General features: G+C 33.6%; 1 protein-coding gene across 1 annotated transcript; it reads right to left on the minus strand.

The window, feature by feature from the left end:
- Positions 1–339: 339 nt before the first annotated feature.
- On the minus strand, positions 340–7563 carry LOC116146397 (MADS-box protein SVP-like). Its single transcript, XM_031431801.1, has 10 exons — positions 7425–7563; positions 7137–7238; positions 6814–7028; positions 1883–1961; positions 1344–1408; positions 1167–1266; positions 1029–1070; positions 794–835; positions 557–711; positions 340–382 (listed from the first exon to the last, which is right to left on the minus strand). The coding sequence occupies exons 2-10, from the start codon at positions 7170–7172 to the stop codon at positions 364–366; spliced, it is 753 nt and encodes a 250-aa protein (XP_031287661.1). The 5' UTR covers positions 7173–7238; positions 7425–7563; the 3' UTR covers positions 340–363.
- Positions 7564–21133: the final 13570 nt, after the last annotated feature.

Below are 21133 nucleotides of genomic sequence, written 5' to 3' on the forward strand. Positions count from 1 at the left end.
AACCTAGTTCCCATCTCCAATGCATCCACATCAAATCCTGACTGTATTGCCAACTCTCAGTTAAAAAAACACTTATGGTTTCCCACACCATGAAAGGCTCTCAACCACAATGATAGAGCATTACGTTTCATAGAATACCGCCAATAATAACAACAGCATTACTTGAGCATACAGAGTTTTCATGTTCTCCAGAATCTGTGTGATTAGCTACACATTAATTCTTAATTACTAGCATATCGTAAGACGTGGGTTAGATTTAGGTTTAATTTAACTACAATATCCCCAGTTTCCAAAAGCGCCATAATAGACCATAGTTACACCTTTTGTTGATATATAGATTAAGTACTTCTCCGAGCTTCCCATTTAACCAGCATATGGTAAGCTGCATGAAATTAATACACTCCATTACCAAACTGCAACCAATTCCTTCTCATAAAATAAAAGTTAAGAGAAAAAACAGATATATCTTTTTTCCAAGGATCCATCCATAAGTTATTTATAATGCTACTACACATGCAAAACAAAGCTATGTATGAGCTAGCTAGTTAAAACTCACCCCAACTTGAGAGAAATATCAGAGCTGTCTGAGTCGGGTGGAGGGGGGCCTGAGTTGCCGTTGGTTACAGACTCTGAAGACTGGCCTTCCTCACAGAGCATGTTGTCGGAATCATCAGCCGCTGCTTGTCTTTGCGCGGAGGTGATCCCCGCCACCTTCGGTTAAACTCTCATTAAAAAATGCAAAGCAAAATATTATATGAGATGGAGCACAAGAAGTTATGATGAGTGTTCATACTTGCTGCCTCAAACGCTCATTCTCTTCCATCAATTGCTTTCCCTGCAAATGTTGGATTATCAAATTCAAGAAAAGAGAACATGAGAGAAGACAAGGCAACCAGTAAAAGTTAAAATATTGCAAGTATTATCAAAATAGATTTATTCTCAAAACTGAATATGTTCAAAGTTTATCATTCACTATGTTGAAAAATATACCCTATCACGGCTGATAAAGAAGAGTTTAGGTATCTTACCCTTCTTTCAAGTTCATCAATCTCTTTCATAATCTTTTCACCCTGCATATTAAGTTAAATAAGTAAAAATATGACCATGTACTCTAAGATTGTTATCATGCAAGAATTGGGAAAAACAAAATATAACTATATGCAAACCTTTTTCTCAATCACACGGCTCAATCCAACTTCAAGAGTCTTTTCGAGCTGCTGCAGCTCTTCTATGTTTAATCCATGGATCTCCTCTCCCCTTAAATTCCTGTTTAACATGGAAATGGGGTTTTGTTTCAGTATGCACATCACAACAACTAATCAAATGCACAAACCAATCCATACCTCAGCTGCTGAGTTTTCTCTGCAATCTCCTTGCTCAGTCTGGCCATGTTGTTGCTCTCCACCAACTACAATATATATCTCATGTTATAAAAGTCGGCAAAAGAAAATGGAATGTAAAATTCGATCACACAAGCTTAAGAAAATCAAATTTAGTATTACAACGACTGTAATATTCATATCAATATTAATGTCGTATGAAGCAAATGACAAAGAAAGAATAATACGAATATGAAAGAAAAACATAAAATCATGCTGAAGTATCCATACATGAGTCAAATGGAAATCTTCAGAAACAACCTTGATTCTTGAAAAAGAAACAATATATCAGTTTCCGGAAGCCCTAAAGAAAATCACTTCTGGCTAGCAGTTGTTAGATAATTAGAATTTCTTTCATTGAATCAGAACTCCAAAATGAACCAACTAAAAGAGTGGATTAACAATAATTTAGCACGTATGAAAAATGAAAAAAGTTTATCAGAAAATCCAATAGCAGATATAAAAGAAACAAAACAATCCATAAAAAAACGTACTTCACATGCCTGCAACTCAAGTGATGGGGCTTCCATTTTCTCAAGGTTCTTCGAGTGGATGCGATGCCTCTCTATAATTTCCTTAACACTTCATATGAACAAAGTACCACATAGTCAATTACTGCATTGCTAGCAACGTTTTGAATTCCACATTCTAAAAGCACATATAAGACAAGTATTACAGTGAACAAAGATATTCTGCTTGATCTCAATGCCAAAGACAAGACAAGAATATATTCTTTTACCTCATTTGATTGTCGAATGGAAAAATTGTTTTTCAGCAAAATTCCATTATCACATGTAGATAAGGGAATTTAAGCACAAGTATCCTTAGAACATATATTATGAACAATCCACCTATAATAATGCAGGAGTAATTTGGCAGTTTCCACCAAAAGAAATCTAATGACATCAGCTTAAACATATAATTAAGTTTTGTGATGAAGAAGACATCACTTATTGCAGTTAACATTCTATGTGTAAGTGAGTGAATCACATTGAATAAGTACTAGATAGAAAATTTGTGGGAATTGAAACAGGCTCACATAAGTGAAAACATTTAATCCCATACGATGCTATTTAAGAAACAAGAGAGTGTTACGCAGTCTATTGCAATATAACAGCTAATAAGAAAGCAAGTATATTCCACTCACGTTGATATAAAATACCCTGATTAACTGGTTGAACTACAGCAGAATGCATGAAAGACTATCTCTTAAAGAACAGTCATAAATTAATGATGCACTTCAAAACCAATGCCTCTACTATTGGAGGAGTTACATGATAATTAAATTCTATGTTTAGCATGGCTAAATTAGCAAAAACTAAGGTGTTTTACGAGGATGTGTTCTTCTACACTTGCTGGGATAAGGAGACACTACCATCTCAGCGCAAATCAGAGAGAAATGATTCAATTAACATAGTGAGATTAAAGTTGTCTCAATCTTTTAAAGCTTGCCACAATCTTATAAAACAATACAATAAAACTGAAACCACAGCAAAAATCTTCATGGTATCTTTGGTAAATCATATATTTGTTTAACTTTTCACTAGAAAAAAAAAAAAAAAAAGATTGATAATCAAAGTAACTTCCAATCCATAGATCAAACCAACAATTTATATGTGTTTGTAATCTAGTTTTAATTAAGACATCAGTACCACAAAGACCTCTTATGAAAAGATCTCAAGCATTTCGGATAAAGTTTCTTAATAATAAAATGGCATAGAGGAAACCAATTTTCTTTGAAGGCAAGTTGGTAAGTAAATTCAACAAGCTCACTGATTTTCTATGGCTTATTCAAGTGCTAAATGTTCGGTGTGAATTATGTCTATAAATAGACAATCAAGCATTCACATAATATTGTACATGCTAGAAGCAATCAAATCTTCAAACATGAGATGTATTAGGAAGTTGGTAATTACTTTAGCACGGGGAGACAATGAAGAAAAAACCACTGTAATAATAAAACTAACAAGATCAAAATTTATAATAAAACCCCAAGAAGATGGGAGTAACCTTGACAAAAATTCATTGGATCAACAAGGTGAAAAAGACAAAAGAAAAACAAATCTGTTTCAAGGTGAAGTACAAGATGATCTCCTAAATCAGAAGACGGGTAAAGAAACTAAGACTACTACAAAAACAAAGTAAAATTAACAATAAAAAACAGATGACTTGATGATTGGTTATGCAACAATAAAATATTGTTGTTGCAATCAATAATTATAGTACAGTAGAACCTCTTTATAGTTATAAGGGTAGAGACCGAACTAAATTTATTACTATGAGGATTACAAAAATTATTGTCAAATGTTTTGACTTACTTATCCCTAGTGCAAGCGGTATAGAGATAAAGTAATATAATTATTATTTATTGCAATTAGATAAGAAAAAGAAGGAGATAATTTTAAGGATGATAGTACAAAAATACAAAAAAAATTGTGTCAAGAAGCTCTAAACATGCTTAAGAACTTAGAAACATTCTGGCTTCAACAAGAATGTGTCTATGCTGATGAGTTATTTCACACCCGCAAGTTTAAAGATGTGATAACAACTTTAGATAAATATTTTAGTTTATCTTAAACTTTTAATGTAACATAGCATATATATTTTGCAATATATAAATAATTATTACTATGTGGAGACAAATTATAACTTATTACAATGTGAAGTTTATTTTTATCTATAATTGGTCCAAGTTGGGACTAAAAATTTTTATGACTATATGAAGGTTATTCCTTTATAGAGTATCACTATAAAGAGGTTCTATTGTATATTGCATAACTTTTCCTTAAGAAGTAGGCCAAAAAGCAATAAGGGTGTTCGGTTCCGGGTACCCTGCAGTTTTTGAAGAAACCGAAACCGGAACCGATGATTCCTTGAAATTTGGAACACCCAGAACTGGAACCTGTAACAACGGTTCTGGTTTCGTTCTGGGTACCCTGTAAAATTATAATTACCCCCAAAAGCTTTTAAAATGGCAAAAAACCCTTAAAAACTTACAAATTACCCCCCCCCCCCCCCCCAAGACTTGTTAACAAAAATAAAATTACAATTATAAATTCAAAATTACAAACTCCTAATCGGTTCTTTTGATCACCCCTAAAAAGCAACACCCCCCCCCCCCCCCCCCCCAAGACTTGTTAACAAAAATAAAATTACAATTATAAATTCAAAATTACAAACTCCTAATCGGTTCTTTTGATCACCCCTAAAAAGCAACACCTTAATAAATCATATTTCTAATTTAAAACCATTATTTTGATGTTTCCTAATTCTAGACATTAAAAACATGGCCGTTTTCTTTCTTATTATTTTATGTACTCAGCCACTTTAAATACTACTGTAATCTTCTTCATACACTTAAATGAATATTACAACCAAAGGAAAACTAAGTCTTAAAGCTTTAAGACTGTAGAGCATTACAAAGACTAAATTAAGGTAATTAGATGCATCACCTTCAAAATTTTCAGCCAATCTCCAATTACAGTTTTATACATTCTTGTTTATCATATTAAACTCTTTAAGATATTTAGTATTTTCTTCTCAGACTTCTTTAAAATCAAATTGTAATTCTTATTTATTATATTATTTTGAAAAAATCCTTGCATGGTACATACAAATAAAAAAATGCGGTTCTAAAACTAAGGCATGAAGTTAGTATCTCATTGCACTAGCAAATGGATATGAATACAAAGAAAAGCATAATTTTTATATGCTAAACTTCTACTTCTGACCATCTAGTCTTACTGAAAATCATTTTGTTTAAATCTTCTAACATGGAAATCACTACTATCCAAATGAAAATGCATGTACAACGTTTTATCCAGGCCCAAAAATATTTGGAATAAAGCATTTTTACATGAAAAACAGCAGAAAAGGTATTTGAAATATCTCACTTTGCTAAAAAACTAGTCGAGATACATGGTATCTAATATAATGATTCATGTGAACAACAGTTAAAATCAAAAGCCTATGAAAAAATTATTCCAAATAAAAAAATTATTATAAAAAAAGAAGTATTTATAATACATGCTATCTCTCACACACAATGTTCTTGCGTGCATATATGTTCTGAAACACTAATATTTGTCACAGTAGGGGTGTACTGGTCATGAATTTCACATTATGTTTGTAAAAAAAAAAAAGAGCTTCAAAACATCAAATGGTTGCTATATTCCTAACACATATGTCAGATTAAGGTGTTAATGGCTTTGGTAGCAAGAAGCTTTCTTAAGAAGTCAGGGTTCCACTGGACCACCTACCTCTTTGTGTGAACTATTAATTCCACAAACAAATAATTCTACTGCCTCCATCTCGATAATTATCTAGACTACTTTAGTCTACTTGGACCACAAGAAATTAGGGAAGAAAGGTCAAAGGATAGAGATAAAGAAGGAAAGATATAAAAAAGAAATGTATTATAGCTATAGCTATCGCAGCTTCTATGGTAAATTATGTATTCTTTGTCAAAAAATTCATGACTTATCTCCTGCTTCAGGCAGTCCTTTCCCTGAAAATTTTATTAAAGGAGAAGCAATAAGAAAACCAATAAACATTTCAGACTAAACTTCCTGATAGAGGACTCTCTATTTTGTGAAGTTTTGAAGTTTTTTCTTTCTCAAATGATCATCAAATATTTGGAAATAATATTATTCATTATATGAATATCACCAATATGATCTAGTCATAGCTACTTCATTTTTTGTTTCAATATCGAATCACACTAATATTATCTAATAATATATGTATATTCTCCCAAAAATAAGCAAGCCTTTTCTATAACATACTTTTGGTCCTCCTCCAAGACTTCATACTTAAAACACTTAACATGAAATACATATTTCAAAAAAGAAGGAAAAAGTTTAAACACTTTCTGAAAAACAAGAGCAAGAAAGTAAGAAATCAAGGTTCAATAGAAGACTATAACATTAAAAGAAGTAAAATTTGTTCCCATCAATATTTCATGAACAACTTGCAAAGATTGCCACTGAAATTCCAACAAGATATCATGAAATGAACAAACCATGATAATAATAATAATAAAAACAACAGAATCAGAAGGGAGAACACACCACAAGCTTCAAAGAGAATCTCTCACTTGATGAAATAGCATACTGATAACACAACAGTACAACACCACCATAAATTTGAAACTATATGTCCTATCAACAATAGTAAAAAGGAAAAAAAAATAGATCCAAAAATGTATAGGCCAGACAATTCCTCATCGACAGATGAGACTGTATTTATAATTCCAACACTGTCATATCAAGTTGCAGATCATCCTTCTTTATTACATGAATATTTTATTACTTTTTCATATTTAATTAGAATCAACACAACTTCTAAGGCCACTACCATCTGTTATTCCTCTTAACACAACTTAAAATCAACTAAAATGCGTAAGATTATTATGGGCAAAGGGATAGAGAGAGACCTTGAGTTGGTATATTCAAAGAGTTTCCCAGTAGCCGAGAAGACTATAAGAGCAACATCGGCATCGCAAAGGACAGAAAGCTCTTCGGCTTTTTTGAAAAGCCCTCTTCGTCTCTTGGAGAAAGTCACCTGCCTCGCCGTGACGTTGTCGATTTTTTTGATCTGAATCTTCTCTCTGACCATCTTTTTTCCCTTCTCGTTATTATTTTTAACTTCCTAAAACAACAACCAATATACAACAATAAGAAAAAAAAAAAAAAAAATTTCTTTTGACTTGCTAGAGCGAAGAATTAACCAGCATGTAATCAAACAAAACAAACCCACCACACAAAAAAGCAAAGCAACAAAAGATTCTATCATCAGTGGTTGTTCAAGGGCAAAATAAAGGTGAGGGAGAGAAAAGTCAGTGGTAAAAGGGGCCGCATTCTGCTAAAAATGGAGAAAGAATCAGAAACAAAACCCTAGTCAGCAATATACAGATATGGAAATAAAAAAAAGAAGGGGAAGTAAAAGAGTTTGTTTGCAGATCCAGAAGCAATAAAATTGCACCAATTACAAGTCAAAACAAGCAGACGTGTGGATTGGTTAAGAAATTAATTGCATTCAACTTACCAGTTTTGTTAAGAGTTTGAAGTCACCAATGAAAAAGGGAGAGAAGGCAAAGAGAGAATGTGTGTGAAAAGAAAGTCAAATTGAAGATTTAAAAGAGATTAATCTTTTTATAGTGAAACAGCTTCTGATCGTGTTTCTTTTTATTACTTCTGTAAAAGGTAGGTAGGGGAACATATGTGAATTGAAATCTGGGAGAAGTAGGGCAATAGTAATATTTGTGGGAAATTGGAGGGTTCTTCTCTTCATTTTCGTTTTCATTTTTATCTTTGACAACCATGTTTTGATTATTCTTTTTATTTAACTTTAATAAAATTAATAGTATTATAATTTTAATAAGAATTAATATTAAATATTCAATTTTGTCACTTTTGAAATCCTATATTAAATGTTATTTAGCCTCTTCAATTTAATCGATATTCTCACTGAAGGACAAAAAGGCCCCTCTTTTAATGCCAATTAAAATTCACCCTTACTACCACAACAGGTAGATATCAATTTATTATTTTGTTTTCATTACACAACAGGTGTTAGCCAAAGGTCAAGTTCAAGTTTTGTAATGACTGAAATTAAATCCCTTTATTGCCATTCAAGTGTTAAATTAATAGGTCCAATTGGCAGTTGATCATTTTGTAAAAACCAATATATAATACACCTAACTTCATTCATTAAGCTATTAAATCTAAAATTCATGTAAACCTTCTATGACAGTTTTTTTTTTTCAAAAAGTTTATTTATATGTCTTTTTTCGATTCATTGAATTTGAGACTTGATGATGGGGTTTTGAAAATACCCCAAAATTAAGGCATTAAAGTCATTACCCGACCACCTAATCTCCTCCTATCTTTTCATCCATAAAGCAATCAAATCTTAAAAATCATGTGAAATTCTCAAATAATATTAGTGCATATCATTGTCAAATCTCTCTAATATTTTATTCTTAATAACTTTCACATGATTTTTATGGAAGGATGTCTGTTTTTTTCCCTTCTTCTTACGTTATTTTCATTCTAATTATTCTATGTCTATAACTTGAGAATAAAAAACAAAACAAAACGAAAAAAAGTTCCCTGATTTCAAAGACGAAAAATAATACAATTACCGAATTCAACGCACCGAATAATGTGACGCAATCCTGACCGTCGATCAATTATGAATTAATATTAATCGACTATCAGGATTACATCACATCATTCGGTGTATGAATTCGGTACGCTCCTTTCAGTAACTGTAGGTCTTACAGTTACTGTAGCATTACTATTCCAAAGACAGTAACATTAGGGCTATTACAAATTACAATAAAATTAGGGCTGAAATGTGATATATTGTTTATAGGGTATAAAGACAAATACGAGAGAATCAAAGGGCTCAATAACAATTAGCAAGGAAAAACAAAATTCGAAAGGTATGGAATTTCTTCTTTATTGGGAAACGATTATTGTCCGTACAGATTCTGCAGGAGAGGGGGATCAATAATACTACTTTCCCTTAGCGTAAGTTACATTAAGAAAGAGAAACCATCTGATTTGTGAGAAAATTAGGTAAGGTTGAATTAAAAGATTAATTGTGGGAAAAGATAATTCTACATCAAATTATAAAACTAACTTCATAATAATTGTAAAATTTATTTATGTTACTAATTATTTAATTAAATAAATAATTATTGGAGTATATTATAAATTAAACTACGTCTTTTTTTATTATTAATATATTTTTTTTTTTGTAACAAGGAAGTCAAATTTATTATGCATACATATATAACCTTTTAAAACCGTAACAATTTTAAAAGTAAAGTCTATAAAATTACAATAAATTTTAATGCTTTGATTTACAATAAAATATAACATCATAGTAAATTATAATAATATGTTTAGATTTTTAATTAATTAAATAATTAAAGTTGTTTACTTCATAAAAGCTATTAATGCTATGAATGAGTAAATCAATTAACTTGAAATACAGTTGAAAATTGTATATATTCATAACAAAATCTTCTATTCAACATTATTAAATAAAAAATTTATCAGTGAAAAAAGAGAATTAAAAAATTTGTGCTGCATATAAAAAATCTTTATCAAAATGGTAATGTTAAACTTGAAATTAACAATCCATCATTATAAACTTTTAACTACAAATTGATACCCATGAATATATTGAAACTCATGATTTTAAAACTCTGACCGAATCGATCCTTAAACTGGCATGCGGAACGGTTAAAATTCGTTTTTTAACCATTAGACTGGATTGACTTGAGATTGAAATCAAATCGTTTGTTCAACCACCGAGTCAGGGAACCAATGACATCAGTATGATATCAGATTTGTGATGTCAGTTTGAAATTTATTAATTATTAATATTTTAAATTTTTATTATGTCACATTAATATCAGCATGACATCACCAATGGTCGGCCTCTTCATCGAGTTAAGGCCCATCGGTATAAAAAACATGGTTGAAACTTAGAGCAATTAATATGAAATATTTAATATAAGACATGAAACTAAGAACTTTGCACGTGAAATGTTATATCCACAGAGAAGTTACTCGAAAGTGTCAACACCAAGTTATACCTCTGCCAGAGAAGTGACCCCACTTAAAAAAGTCCAATAATCATAATAATGACAAACTGGTAAGCCCTCTAACTTTAGGTGTAGCCCCCAATACAACCCTTGTAAATAGGTATAATTATATTTTTTTATCACAATATAAAAGGTCGAACGACTTGTGCATACCTAAGATTTACCATAACGATAAGTTGGTACCCAAAAAGTTTTGAAACGACAAATAGGTACCTTCCGTCATGTTCTATTAGTGATTTTTGTTTATTAAGAGTGAAAAGACTAAAATACCCTTTAAAGTTTCAATTTTAGTTTTTTATAAATTTAAAATTTTCTAAAAAACCCCCTAGGTTTGCTAACTTACTTAAACACCCCCATATATAAAAAGTTTGTTAAATGACAAAAACACCCCCACCACCCCATTACCAGATTCCGGCAACCATCGTTGGAATTTGGCCGGAAAACTGCATTACGACACAGATCCCCGTTGGATCTGTGTCATAACGTGCCGATCTGGCCGGAAAAGGCAAGATCTGGCCGTCCAAGCAGCAGCATTGATATGCTGGAAAAGGCCAGATCTACTGCTAGATCTGGCCGTTGACGCCGCAGATGGAGTTTTGCGACGTCGACGGCCAGATCTAGCCGTAGATCTGGCCTTTTCCGGCCAGATCAGCCACGGATCTGGCTGGAAAAGGCCAGATCGACGCGTTACGACATAGATCCGACGGGTCTGTGTCGTAACGCAACTTTCCGGCCAGATTCTGGCGGTGGTGGCTGGAATCTGGCACTGCAGGTGGTGGGGGTGTTTTTGTTATTTTACAAAATTTTTATATATTGGGGTATTTAGTTAAATTTGTAAACTTATGGGGTTTTTTAGAATTTTTTAAATTTATAAAAAACTAAAATTCAAAATTTTAAGGGTATTTTAGTCTTTTCACTATTAATAAACAGAAATAAACAGAAATCACTAACAGAACATGACGGAAAGTACCTATTTGTCATTTCAAAACTTTTTAGGTACCAACTTATCGTTACGACAAACCTTGGGTACGTGTAAGTCGTTCTTCCCAATATGAAAATATTAATACTGACAATTGTTGTTCGCTCATTAGTAAAAAATCTTTATAATTAGGAAAAAATAAAAATTTAACATTTTTCCTATGTTATCACTTCTATTTTCCTGAAATTTGATTTGAATACTTGTTCGATTCATGTATAAAATATAAATTTGTTTAGTTACCCTTTTCGATTTATTACCAATATCTTATTTTGTTTTGTATTTGTTATAATCTAACTATTAAATCACTTGAATTATTGTTCATATTGAAATGAATCGCAATTGGTATGAAGTTGGTCAATGATACTCAAACATGTAATTGTTTTGAGTGCCTATTTATTTTCTGTTCATATCTATGGATTGATCATGAACCGGAATATGGTTCCGGCCCTGAAACTGGGGAGATTATAGATTATTTTCAATCACATAGAGGGGTTTTCATGATTTTATAAAAGTTAAAGGAGATTAAGGGAATTATTGAAAATAACCGGAAAAAACAATGTTCTCTTCTGTTCCAATCTGTGAGAAGATGGGTTGTATCAGACTTGGACACGTGATGAAGTGGATAAAAGACTCTGATTCGTGGATTCAAAAGATCTACTTTTGACTAATAATATTCTGAACTAATTGAGAGGGTGTTTCTTTAGCTTATCAAAATTACTTTCACTTCGTATTTTAAGCAATTACGTGTTCGGTTAAAATACTAGTTAATGTGTTTAATAAAATATAATTTATAAGTATATTTTATTATAAAATAACTAAAAATGATACTACATTAAATAAGAATATACTATAAAATTTTAAAATTAAATAAGGATAATGTAGTAATATACTTGGTCAAACTAGTTTATAAACAGAGTACTTATAAGCAAAAAAAAAAAAATTACCTCCTTCCCAACTTATTATTTTTTGCTTATAAGCTCAAAAAAGTTATAAACAAACATGTCAACTTAATTTTAGACCTTCTAAGCTAGTTTGACCAGCTTATAAGCTTAATCAAACACCCCCTAAGATAATGTTATCTTATATTACTTTATTGTCACATATGATTGTCAAGTAATATAAGATTTCGGTAATCTTCCAAAATCAATAGTAATTACTATTGGTAATAGAAGAAGTAATCTGATTACCTCTCTTTTCTTAGGTATTTTAAGATTACTTGGTAATCATAATTTTGTTACAATTTTACCCCTTATCAATAAAATTTTAGAATAATAATACCCTTGTTATCTAACCAATTTGTGGACAATTTTAACCTCATATTCAAGATTTTTAAGACATAACTACCCTTATACTTCAACCAAATTACCCAAGACCACAACCACCCCCAACCACCACCTCAGCCACCCAAGACTGCTGCTGGCTAGTAGTGGTCGCCAACAGTCACTGGAACAGCACACAATCGATTGGATCTAGTCAACCATGCTACATTAAGGCTATTTTCGGCCATGTGATCCATGGTTAGAAACAACCAAATTTGGCCATGAAATGTGATCCATGGCAGGAAACGGCCTTGCCGGTGCATGACTAGCTAGTTGTGCGCCATTTCGATGACTATCGACAGTAGTCAACGGTGGTGGCTGACTGTTGGTAGTGGCTTGAGATGGGTGTGGGTGATTTTGTTACAAATTAAAGTTTTATATGGCTGTGATGTTTTAGCAAAATTTCAAAAGTAGGGGGTTAAAAGAAATAATTCAAAAAATAATAAAGTATTTAAAAAGGAAGATAATTTAGTAATCTATATAACATACCCACCAATTTATCCCCTAACCAAACATATCAATATAATATACCCATTTATTTCAACCTAACCAAACACATTTTTTTAAACATCCGCAGTGATTATTTAATCTAATCTACCTTTCTACTAATAACATTCCCAATAATACAATTACAACATTCTTAAACCAAATGCACTCTTAGTAAAATTATTGAAAAAATTCTTATTCGGCATATATTTTACTAGTGAAATTAATTCCAGAACAAGAAATTAAAATTCTAAGAAAATTAAATATATATCAGAAATTCGTTAATTAATAAGTATTCATTTGATATATTTAAACTATATTTTCAATTTGAGAAGGGAGAGAGTTGAAGATATTAGCGTTATAAATTGAAGAGTTTAATTATTTTCTCCCGTGAGCTTTTCTTAAATAAAATTTCCCCTCTTAGATCATAAATAATAATTTACCTCTTACCGTTTGTATTCCGTTAAGATATGGGTACAGTAAAACCTCCATATAGTCATAATGGTGAGATCAAACTAATTTATTTCTATAAGGAGATTATAACTTAATAGAGTAGTCACAAAAATAATTGTTTTGATTTCTTATTTTATAATTCACATTTTAGTAGTATGTATTAGGATTTCAATTCATTGTTTTAATAGTATTCAGATTTCTTATTTACTTTTAATATTACTTGATTTCTTATTTTATAATTCATGTTTTAATTAAATAAATATTTTATTTCATCTTAAACATTTAATGTAACATAGCTTTTTTTTTTTTTTTTTTTTTTTTGTAATATACAGATAATTATTATTATGTGGAGGCAACTTTCTTAAGACGAGAATTAGAATAATTACAACTTATTATAATGTGAAGTTTATATTTATTTTTAACTATCTCAAGTTGGAACCAGGATTTTTTATGACTACATAGAGGTTATTCCAATATAGAGTATCACTGTAAAGATATTTTTTTATAGAGATTATTCTTATATAAAGTATCACTATATAAATGTTTTACTGTATTTGGTTAGACATGCTATCATAAGTTTTCAACCATAAAAGTTATAATTCCTTCAATTAGAGAAAATTTAGCTGCCCGGCCATCCGAAGTTTCGATTTAAGAAAATGGCCTTGAAAATGTTTTTTATTTTTTTTTAATTTAGAGAAGATGATGTGGCATAGTTAGGATTAATTAAACACGTAAAATGGGTTAAAATGAAAAGATTAAAACATATGTGGGCCGAATCATAAATAATGAAAGTTTTTAAAATTTGAAATTTCTCAAAACAAGCCCCACCTATTCACCTCGCTTAATCGAAATTCATTAGGGCAAAAAGCAATTTCTTAAACCAAAGGGAGACAGCGATTTTTTTTTATCAAACCTGCAAATTTGCACCCTAAAATCAATTTCTTGAACCCTAAACCGAATACAGTCACGATTTCCGGGGATATAGATGTGATTTCCAATTGATCTCTTGAACCCTAAAACTGATTTCTTGAACCCTAAACGAAATCTGTGCGATTTCTGGCGATACAGTCCACATTTCCGATCAAAACTGCAAACTTTGACACCAAATTCAATCCAAAATCATGGCTGACACTCACAATGAGGAGGAAAACCCAACGCCACTTCGAATCCTAGATTCTGGTGGCGCAAGCAATTCAATGGCTGCTCCGGTGGATCATCCGATCAATGAAGGTGGTCCATAGGCAGAGGAGACGCCGGCGGCACAAGAACAGAGGGAAGAATCGGCAAACGGTTCTGAAGACGAGTAGTCAGGCGAGAATTCAGGCCAGGAGGAGGAGTACGACGAGAATTCAGGCCAGGGGGAGTCGTCCGAGGATTCAGGCGACGAGGAGGAGGCCGGCGAAGAAATGGTACGTTGTTTTGGAAATATTGCTTGTACTGTCGCTTAACCGATCATTTGTATCGCTTAAGCGATTGATTCAGTTTACTGTTAGTCGCTTAAGAGATTTCATTGAGCGATCTTGTCGAGGCAGAATCACAGATATAATAAGCAATCTTTTGTATCGCTTAAGAGATTCTTTCAGTTTACTCTTGGTCGCTTAAGCGATTTCAGATCGCTTAAGCGATCTTGCACGAGGTAAAATCAAGATCTCTTAAGCGATCTGAAATCGCTTAAGCGACTACAGTGGTAATTTTTTGTTGCTGATATTTTGTTTATTAGTTGTTTTGGTTTATTTTTGTTGCTGATATTTTGTTTATATCAATTGTGCAGATTGTGCGGATCGTAAACTGTAGAGACTACGAGTTGGAGCCTATAAGTGAGAAGGTACCCTACTTCCCTGCAAGGGTGATGGTGAGGTCGAGTTGGGATGTTTTTGATATAATAAGGGACATTTTAGCTGGAATGAGGCATGGTGAAAGAGATTTCCGTCGCACTTGTTTCGGTTAGTTTTTAAGAATCGAAATAAATTGGAAAAAAGCATTTTGGGGGTAGGGAGTGCATTACATGTTGCTACACTCAGTAAAATGCAACAAAAAAAAAAAATGTGGTTCGTGGTGGACGGAAAGCCACTACGGTTTGGGATGATGGAGTATGCCTCGGTGACAAGCTTAGGATGCAGGGAAGTGCCAGATAAGGCGGAGGCAGACGCAATGTGGACGAGTCCGGGAGCCATAAGGTTTCGTAAGAAGGTTTTGCAGGGGGCAAAGTCTATTACAGGACATGTTTTAGAGGAGAGGCTAGACACAGTTCGGTTTAATGATGGAGAGAAGATAAAAGTGTGCTTGCTATTGTTTTTACATTCTATCTTATTGGCTGGTGACTCAACAAAAGCTGTTGAGAAAGATTGGTTGTTGTTCGCAAGCGACTTTGAGTTCTTTAATTCTTATCCGTGGGGATGGATATCATTTGAGCAAACCATCAACAGCCTGAAAAAACCAGACATGGCGTTAAAGCATGCCCAATGGGTCGGGAAAGATAAACCAAGCATGTATAATTTGTTTGACTTCCCATGGGCAATACAGGTAAATATTAATAGCTTTCTGTTATATTTTTTATAATATATATGTTTGAATTATGATATGAACTATTTTTTTACAATGTAGGCTTGGATATACGAGGTCATCCCTGTCTTCGTTAAGGCGGGGGGAAGGAGCAACAGTTTGGATGTGCAACAGCAATTTCCTAAGATGTTGCGGTGGCATGTCGGGAGGTGTAACCATTCGAATTACGACCAAATGGAGATTGAGATTCAAGCGGCTGGGGTAAGATTAAAGGATTAAGCTTTTGAATATACAGTTGATTTAAAATGTCGCTTCAATCTGATTGATTTTATTTCTTATTACAGGGAGTCGTCCATCCCTTTCTCACCGCTACTGGGGATAAAGCGGAAGAGGACTATGTCATATCTTTCAAAGCACTAGAGGATGAAAGGGATGAACGGATAGACCGTCTGATGCGGGACCTAAGAGGGGTCACGCATGTGACGACAGTTGTAGGGTCATTGCTTGACAATGTGGTTGATGCCGAGGATTATGAAGCTCCAATGGGCGGGAGGCCCAAGGATGAAGAGGAGAAGAGGGAGGAAGAGGTTCGTATGCCTCAGCAAACCAGTACAACAAATACCGCTTTGCCAAGACATCGGCGTCAGGAGAATGAGGTTGTTTACCTCATAAATGGCCTGTTTGAGAGTTTTACAACAACCGTTTATGCAAGGTTTGACAAGATAGAGGAGTGCATGAAAAAGGTGGAGGAGAAAGTGGATAAGCTGGCAGAGATCTGGTACAGTGGAGGAGGAAGTTGGTACAATAGAGGAGGAAGTTGGTAGGGAATTAAAGACGGTTGAAGTGCAAACTGGCTTGAAAAGAGAGAGCCGAAAGAGCAAGTTTGTGAAATCGCCTTACATGGTAGTGACACAGGTAAAGAAGAAGAAAATTAAGAAACAAATGGAGGAAGAACCAGAAATGGAGGAGGTTGAGGAGGTTGGTGGAGGAAGTGAGGCGGTGATAATGGAGGAGGGCAAGGTAGGAGGCGAAGGAAGTGGGGATGTAAAAATGGAGGAAGGGGGAGGAAGTGGGCAAGCGAAATTGGACTCAAATGTCGATTTGTATAGGCCAATAGAGGAAAAGAAAAAACTCCTCTATGCCTATTACAATGGATCAGGAAGTAATGCCCATATAAAGTATAAGACAGGGGATTATCCCCGGTAATGGTTTGAGAAGTTGTTGACGATGGGCACGTGGCTTGAGAACTTGGTGGGTTATTTTCGCTTAATTTTCCTTATTTTTGCCTATGTTTTCCATACTTATCTTATTGTTTTTATTTGATGTAGCACATCGATGAGATATTGGCACTGATGAGGCTACGATAGACTATTGATGGTGATCTATTGTATCCCGACTGTGCCATCACCGATGTAGCATTTGGCAAAACACTTGTTTCGGCATATCGCACTTTAATTAAAAATGTCGTTGCTAGTGGTGCAGCAAAAGGACTGAAGCGAAAAAGATTGGCCCCAGTACAGTTGGACTGCATCCTTGATGATTTTCATTTTGATGACAGAATTATGCAGTATATATGGGGGGATCGGCCCAAATATGGCCACGGTTGGGCCTTTGTTAAAAGAGTGTACTACATCATCCTCGTCAAACAGATGCACTGGATAACAGTCGTTGCGCATCTAAAGGAGGAGTTGCTGAAGATCCTTAACTACAACCAAACTATTTGTCGAGACAAGCAGTTGGAGGTCGAGTTGGAGCCATTGTCCAGATTGTTCCCACGGCTGTTGCGTGACAGCGGGATGTTTGGGCACTTGGGTGATCAAGTGCTAACCGAAAAGTAGCCAATTAAGCAATCTACCGGCCCAATAAACGAGTCAAGGTAAATTTTGTATAAAACTAACTTACATAATACAATTTTGCTATAAGTTTATTCTAATGCTAATGTCTTCTTCCTATTATAGTGCTGAATGTGGGGCATATGCCCTGAAATTTATTGAGTTCGACATGACTAACACCCCGATGGACTGGTTGAATGACGAAACAATGAGAGACTGTCGAAATGGCTGGGTTGTCGACTGCTTCCATGGGCAGATGGATCCGTTTTGAGTGAGCAGAACCCAATAAAAAGGCATGAAAGTTGGACTTTGAATTTTGTAGTTTATGTGATGTTGATGTTGATACTTAGGTTGTGGTGCTGATATTGTAGGTGTCATGCTTATATGGAGCTTTACCGAAAGACACGGATTGAGTGAACTTCTTACCTACCTACTCTGTAACTTTTTTACGTGTTTTTTTTTATTTACAAAAGTTGACATGTCTATAGGTGTGTGCTAGATAATTTTGCAGGTTCCTGGCAAACAATGAGAGGATACTTCTCAAAGGCTGGTTGGCAAGAGGAGGCATCTGTAATAAAGGCTGCTGGGAAGGCATGGTACCAAATAATGATCTCAGAGAGGTTGCTGGCAAACAGAATTCAAAAACTTCTCAAAGGCTGGTTGGCAGGAGGAGGCATCTGCAATAAAGGGATTGTGCAAAGGTGTTAGTGACATTAAACTCTTTGGCATCAAAAAGTAAATTAAAGGCAGTGTATAGGAAATTCTTATGCTGTGGCTCTTCTTGCCGCAGCCAAAAGCCTTGTGCTTGCAGAATCATTGTAAAGAATTGGATCTGACATTTGGGAGATATATTTTTTTGTCCATATAAGATATCTCATTAGCAGTTTGAATTTACTATGTATGGTGTGATCATTTGCTTCACCCAAGTTGGATAATGGTTTTTTAGCGTTTTGTTTCATTTTGTGTATCACTACAACGTGTGATGTACTGGTGTGATTATTTGATTCACCACAGTTGGGGCTAATGGTTAGCTTGTCCAAATATTTCGATATTTGCCGCATCCCATGCCTATTTTTTATTTTGTGTTTCGATAAACAGGTTACATTGATGTCTCTTATATTTTGATTTGTGATGAATTAGATTGATATAAATGAGTGATGTACAAATGTTTCCCAATCACAGTCATTTCGAAATTAATTAACTTAAAGAATGGCATGGTACCAAACAATTACGTATATGACCGACCACATATATCTCTTAAACGACCAAGACTTTTCCACATATGATCGCTTAAGCGATCTCAAATCGCTTAAGCGACTAAGAGTCTATTACGAAGCATCACTTAAGCGATTACCCATCTGGGCAGATGTTCATTCTGCCTTAGCCAAGATCGCTTAAGCGATCCCAAATCACTTAAGTGATAGAGACTCGTTTAAGAAGAATCGCTTAAGCGATACATAAGATTGCTTAAGCGATCATAGATCTGGGCAGATATTCATTCTGCCTCGGACAAGATCGCTTCAGCGACCAAGAGTCTTTTAAAAAATCGCTTAAGCAATACAAATGGATCGCTTAAGCGATCATAGATCTGGGCAGATTCATTCTGCCTTGGCCAAGATCGCTTAAGCGATCTCAAATCGCTTAAGCAATCAAGAGTCTTTTACAAAAATCGCTTAAGTGATACAATAAAATTAGTAAACAAGAAAACAAAGTTGTATATTTGTATATGTGAATAATATTAAATACCTTTTCCTTTTTGTGCTGAATAAAGTTCTTGGAACCACCGCGGTGGTTACACCTCATCTTTGACCGGTTCTCAGAATAAGTTTTTGATCGTGCCTAACACCACAAAATTTAATATTAAAATACAATACATATATAATAACATTAAAAGTCATGTTGACCTTTTCTGAAACTTTTCACTAGAAAAAAGGTCACAAAGATATATCCAATCATCGGGATCTTTAATTTCTTTAGGACAATTATGTAATGCTTTCTCCTTAGTAGCATATGCTTTGAATTTCTTGTGTAGGGCACTCCGAAAGCTGTTGAATCTCTTACATAGTTTGTGCTTCAGCCATTTCAGCACATGGGGCTCCGTGACATCAATGTCAAACTTGGTCTAAATTCAGCAATAATGTACATGCATTAAACTTATACGGGTATTATATATTATTTACATAAGGAAGTATGACAATATGGATAACGATATGAAAGACATTACCGTGATATGAGCAATCATTTGTTTTTCCACATCGTATGGAACTTTCTTCCAAGTAAGCACTCTAACGGGGGCATAGTTCCTCGCAACTATTCCTACCTCAGTATTCAACTTTGATGCATTTACTCCAGTAGGTACTCCATCTTCTTTTTGAAAGTCTACATGCAACTTCGACTTCGCTGTTTGTATGAGTCTTTCACATCCACCTCCTCTAGTCTTCCTTCTCACGTTCTTTGCCACAATATTGGCTATAAAATCAAAATAATGCATCATTAGTAAATAATATGTTATCACAAGGACTGTTTACATGTTGGTAAAGTAAATTGGATTCTTAAATTTTAAAAAAACATTAGAGACAATATATAAAATCCAAGTATATATTTCAGTATGCTTATGTTAACCAATATCATAACTTTACCAGTGTTTGCAGCAATTTCAGGAGTCAGTTCAGCACTCTGATTCATTCGAACAACCTTTGCACGTCTAGCTAGGGTCCTTCTTGTACCAGGAGCCATCTTCGGAATCTGTTAACATCAACATAAGAGAAAAAATACTGAATTGTGTGGCCAATGTGCAAAGCCAAATTGGTTTTTTTCATTCTTTAATTGCTTTATGAGAGTTTGTTGTTAGTAGTTGTTGATTCAGTTTCTTTTTTAGTTTTTAACTTTTAGAACTGAATCTGTAAAGTCTCTTGATAAATAAGCCTGATAATATACATCGCATAAATAAATTGACACGGTACCTTTTGATAGCTTATCAACTCGAATTTCAATTAAGAACACAATTACATAAACAAAAACCATCAAAGAGAATTAAAACCCCATCAAACAGAAAAATTTTAGCGTTCTAACAAGGAAATATATAAGTAACAGAAACTGAAGAACAAACAAATCGTTCATAAAAAAAAAAAAAAAAAAAAAGCTACAACACCTTTAAGGTTGGTATCAAAAATTACAAATCACAAAAACGAAAAAGAAAAAGGAACTTTTGATAACCAAAAAGTAAGACAAGAATATTTTGAATCTTTCAATTCCTTTTTACCTTTATATTTTGAAAAATAGATAACGTGATTTAGAATATGCTATTTCATCTACTTTGGTATCTTTGTATCATAAAAAAAGAATCATCAACAAGATCCTCAAGCTTGAAAAAAAGAAAATAGAGAAAGAGAAGCTATTTAATATGAATGAAAGCACAGCAGAGATACCGAATCAATAACAGAAATAAAATACTTGAAAAACAAAAAACAAAAAGGTCTAAACTCACCTTTGTACACTTGAACTGTTGAGTAATAATCAGTAATATGAATGAAAGCAAAGCAGAAATACCGAATCAATAATAA

The sequence above is a fragment of the Pistacia vera genome, unplaced genomic scaffold (genome assembly GCF_008641045.1).
Source record: "Pistacia vera cultivar Batoury unplaced genomic scaffold, PisVer_v2 Contig477, whole genome shotgun sequence".
Taxonomy (NCBI): Eukaryota; Viridiplantae; Streptophyta; class Magnoliopsida; order Sapindales; family Anacardiaceae; genus Pistacia; species Pistacia vera.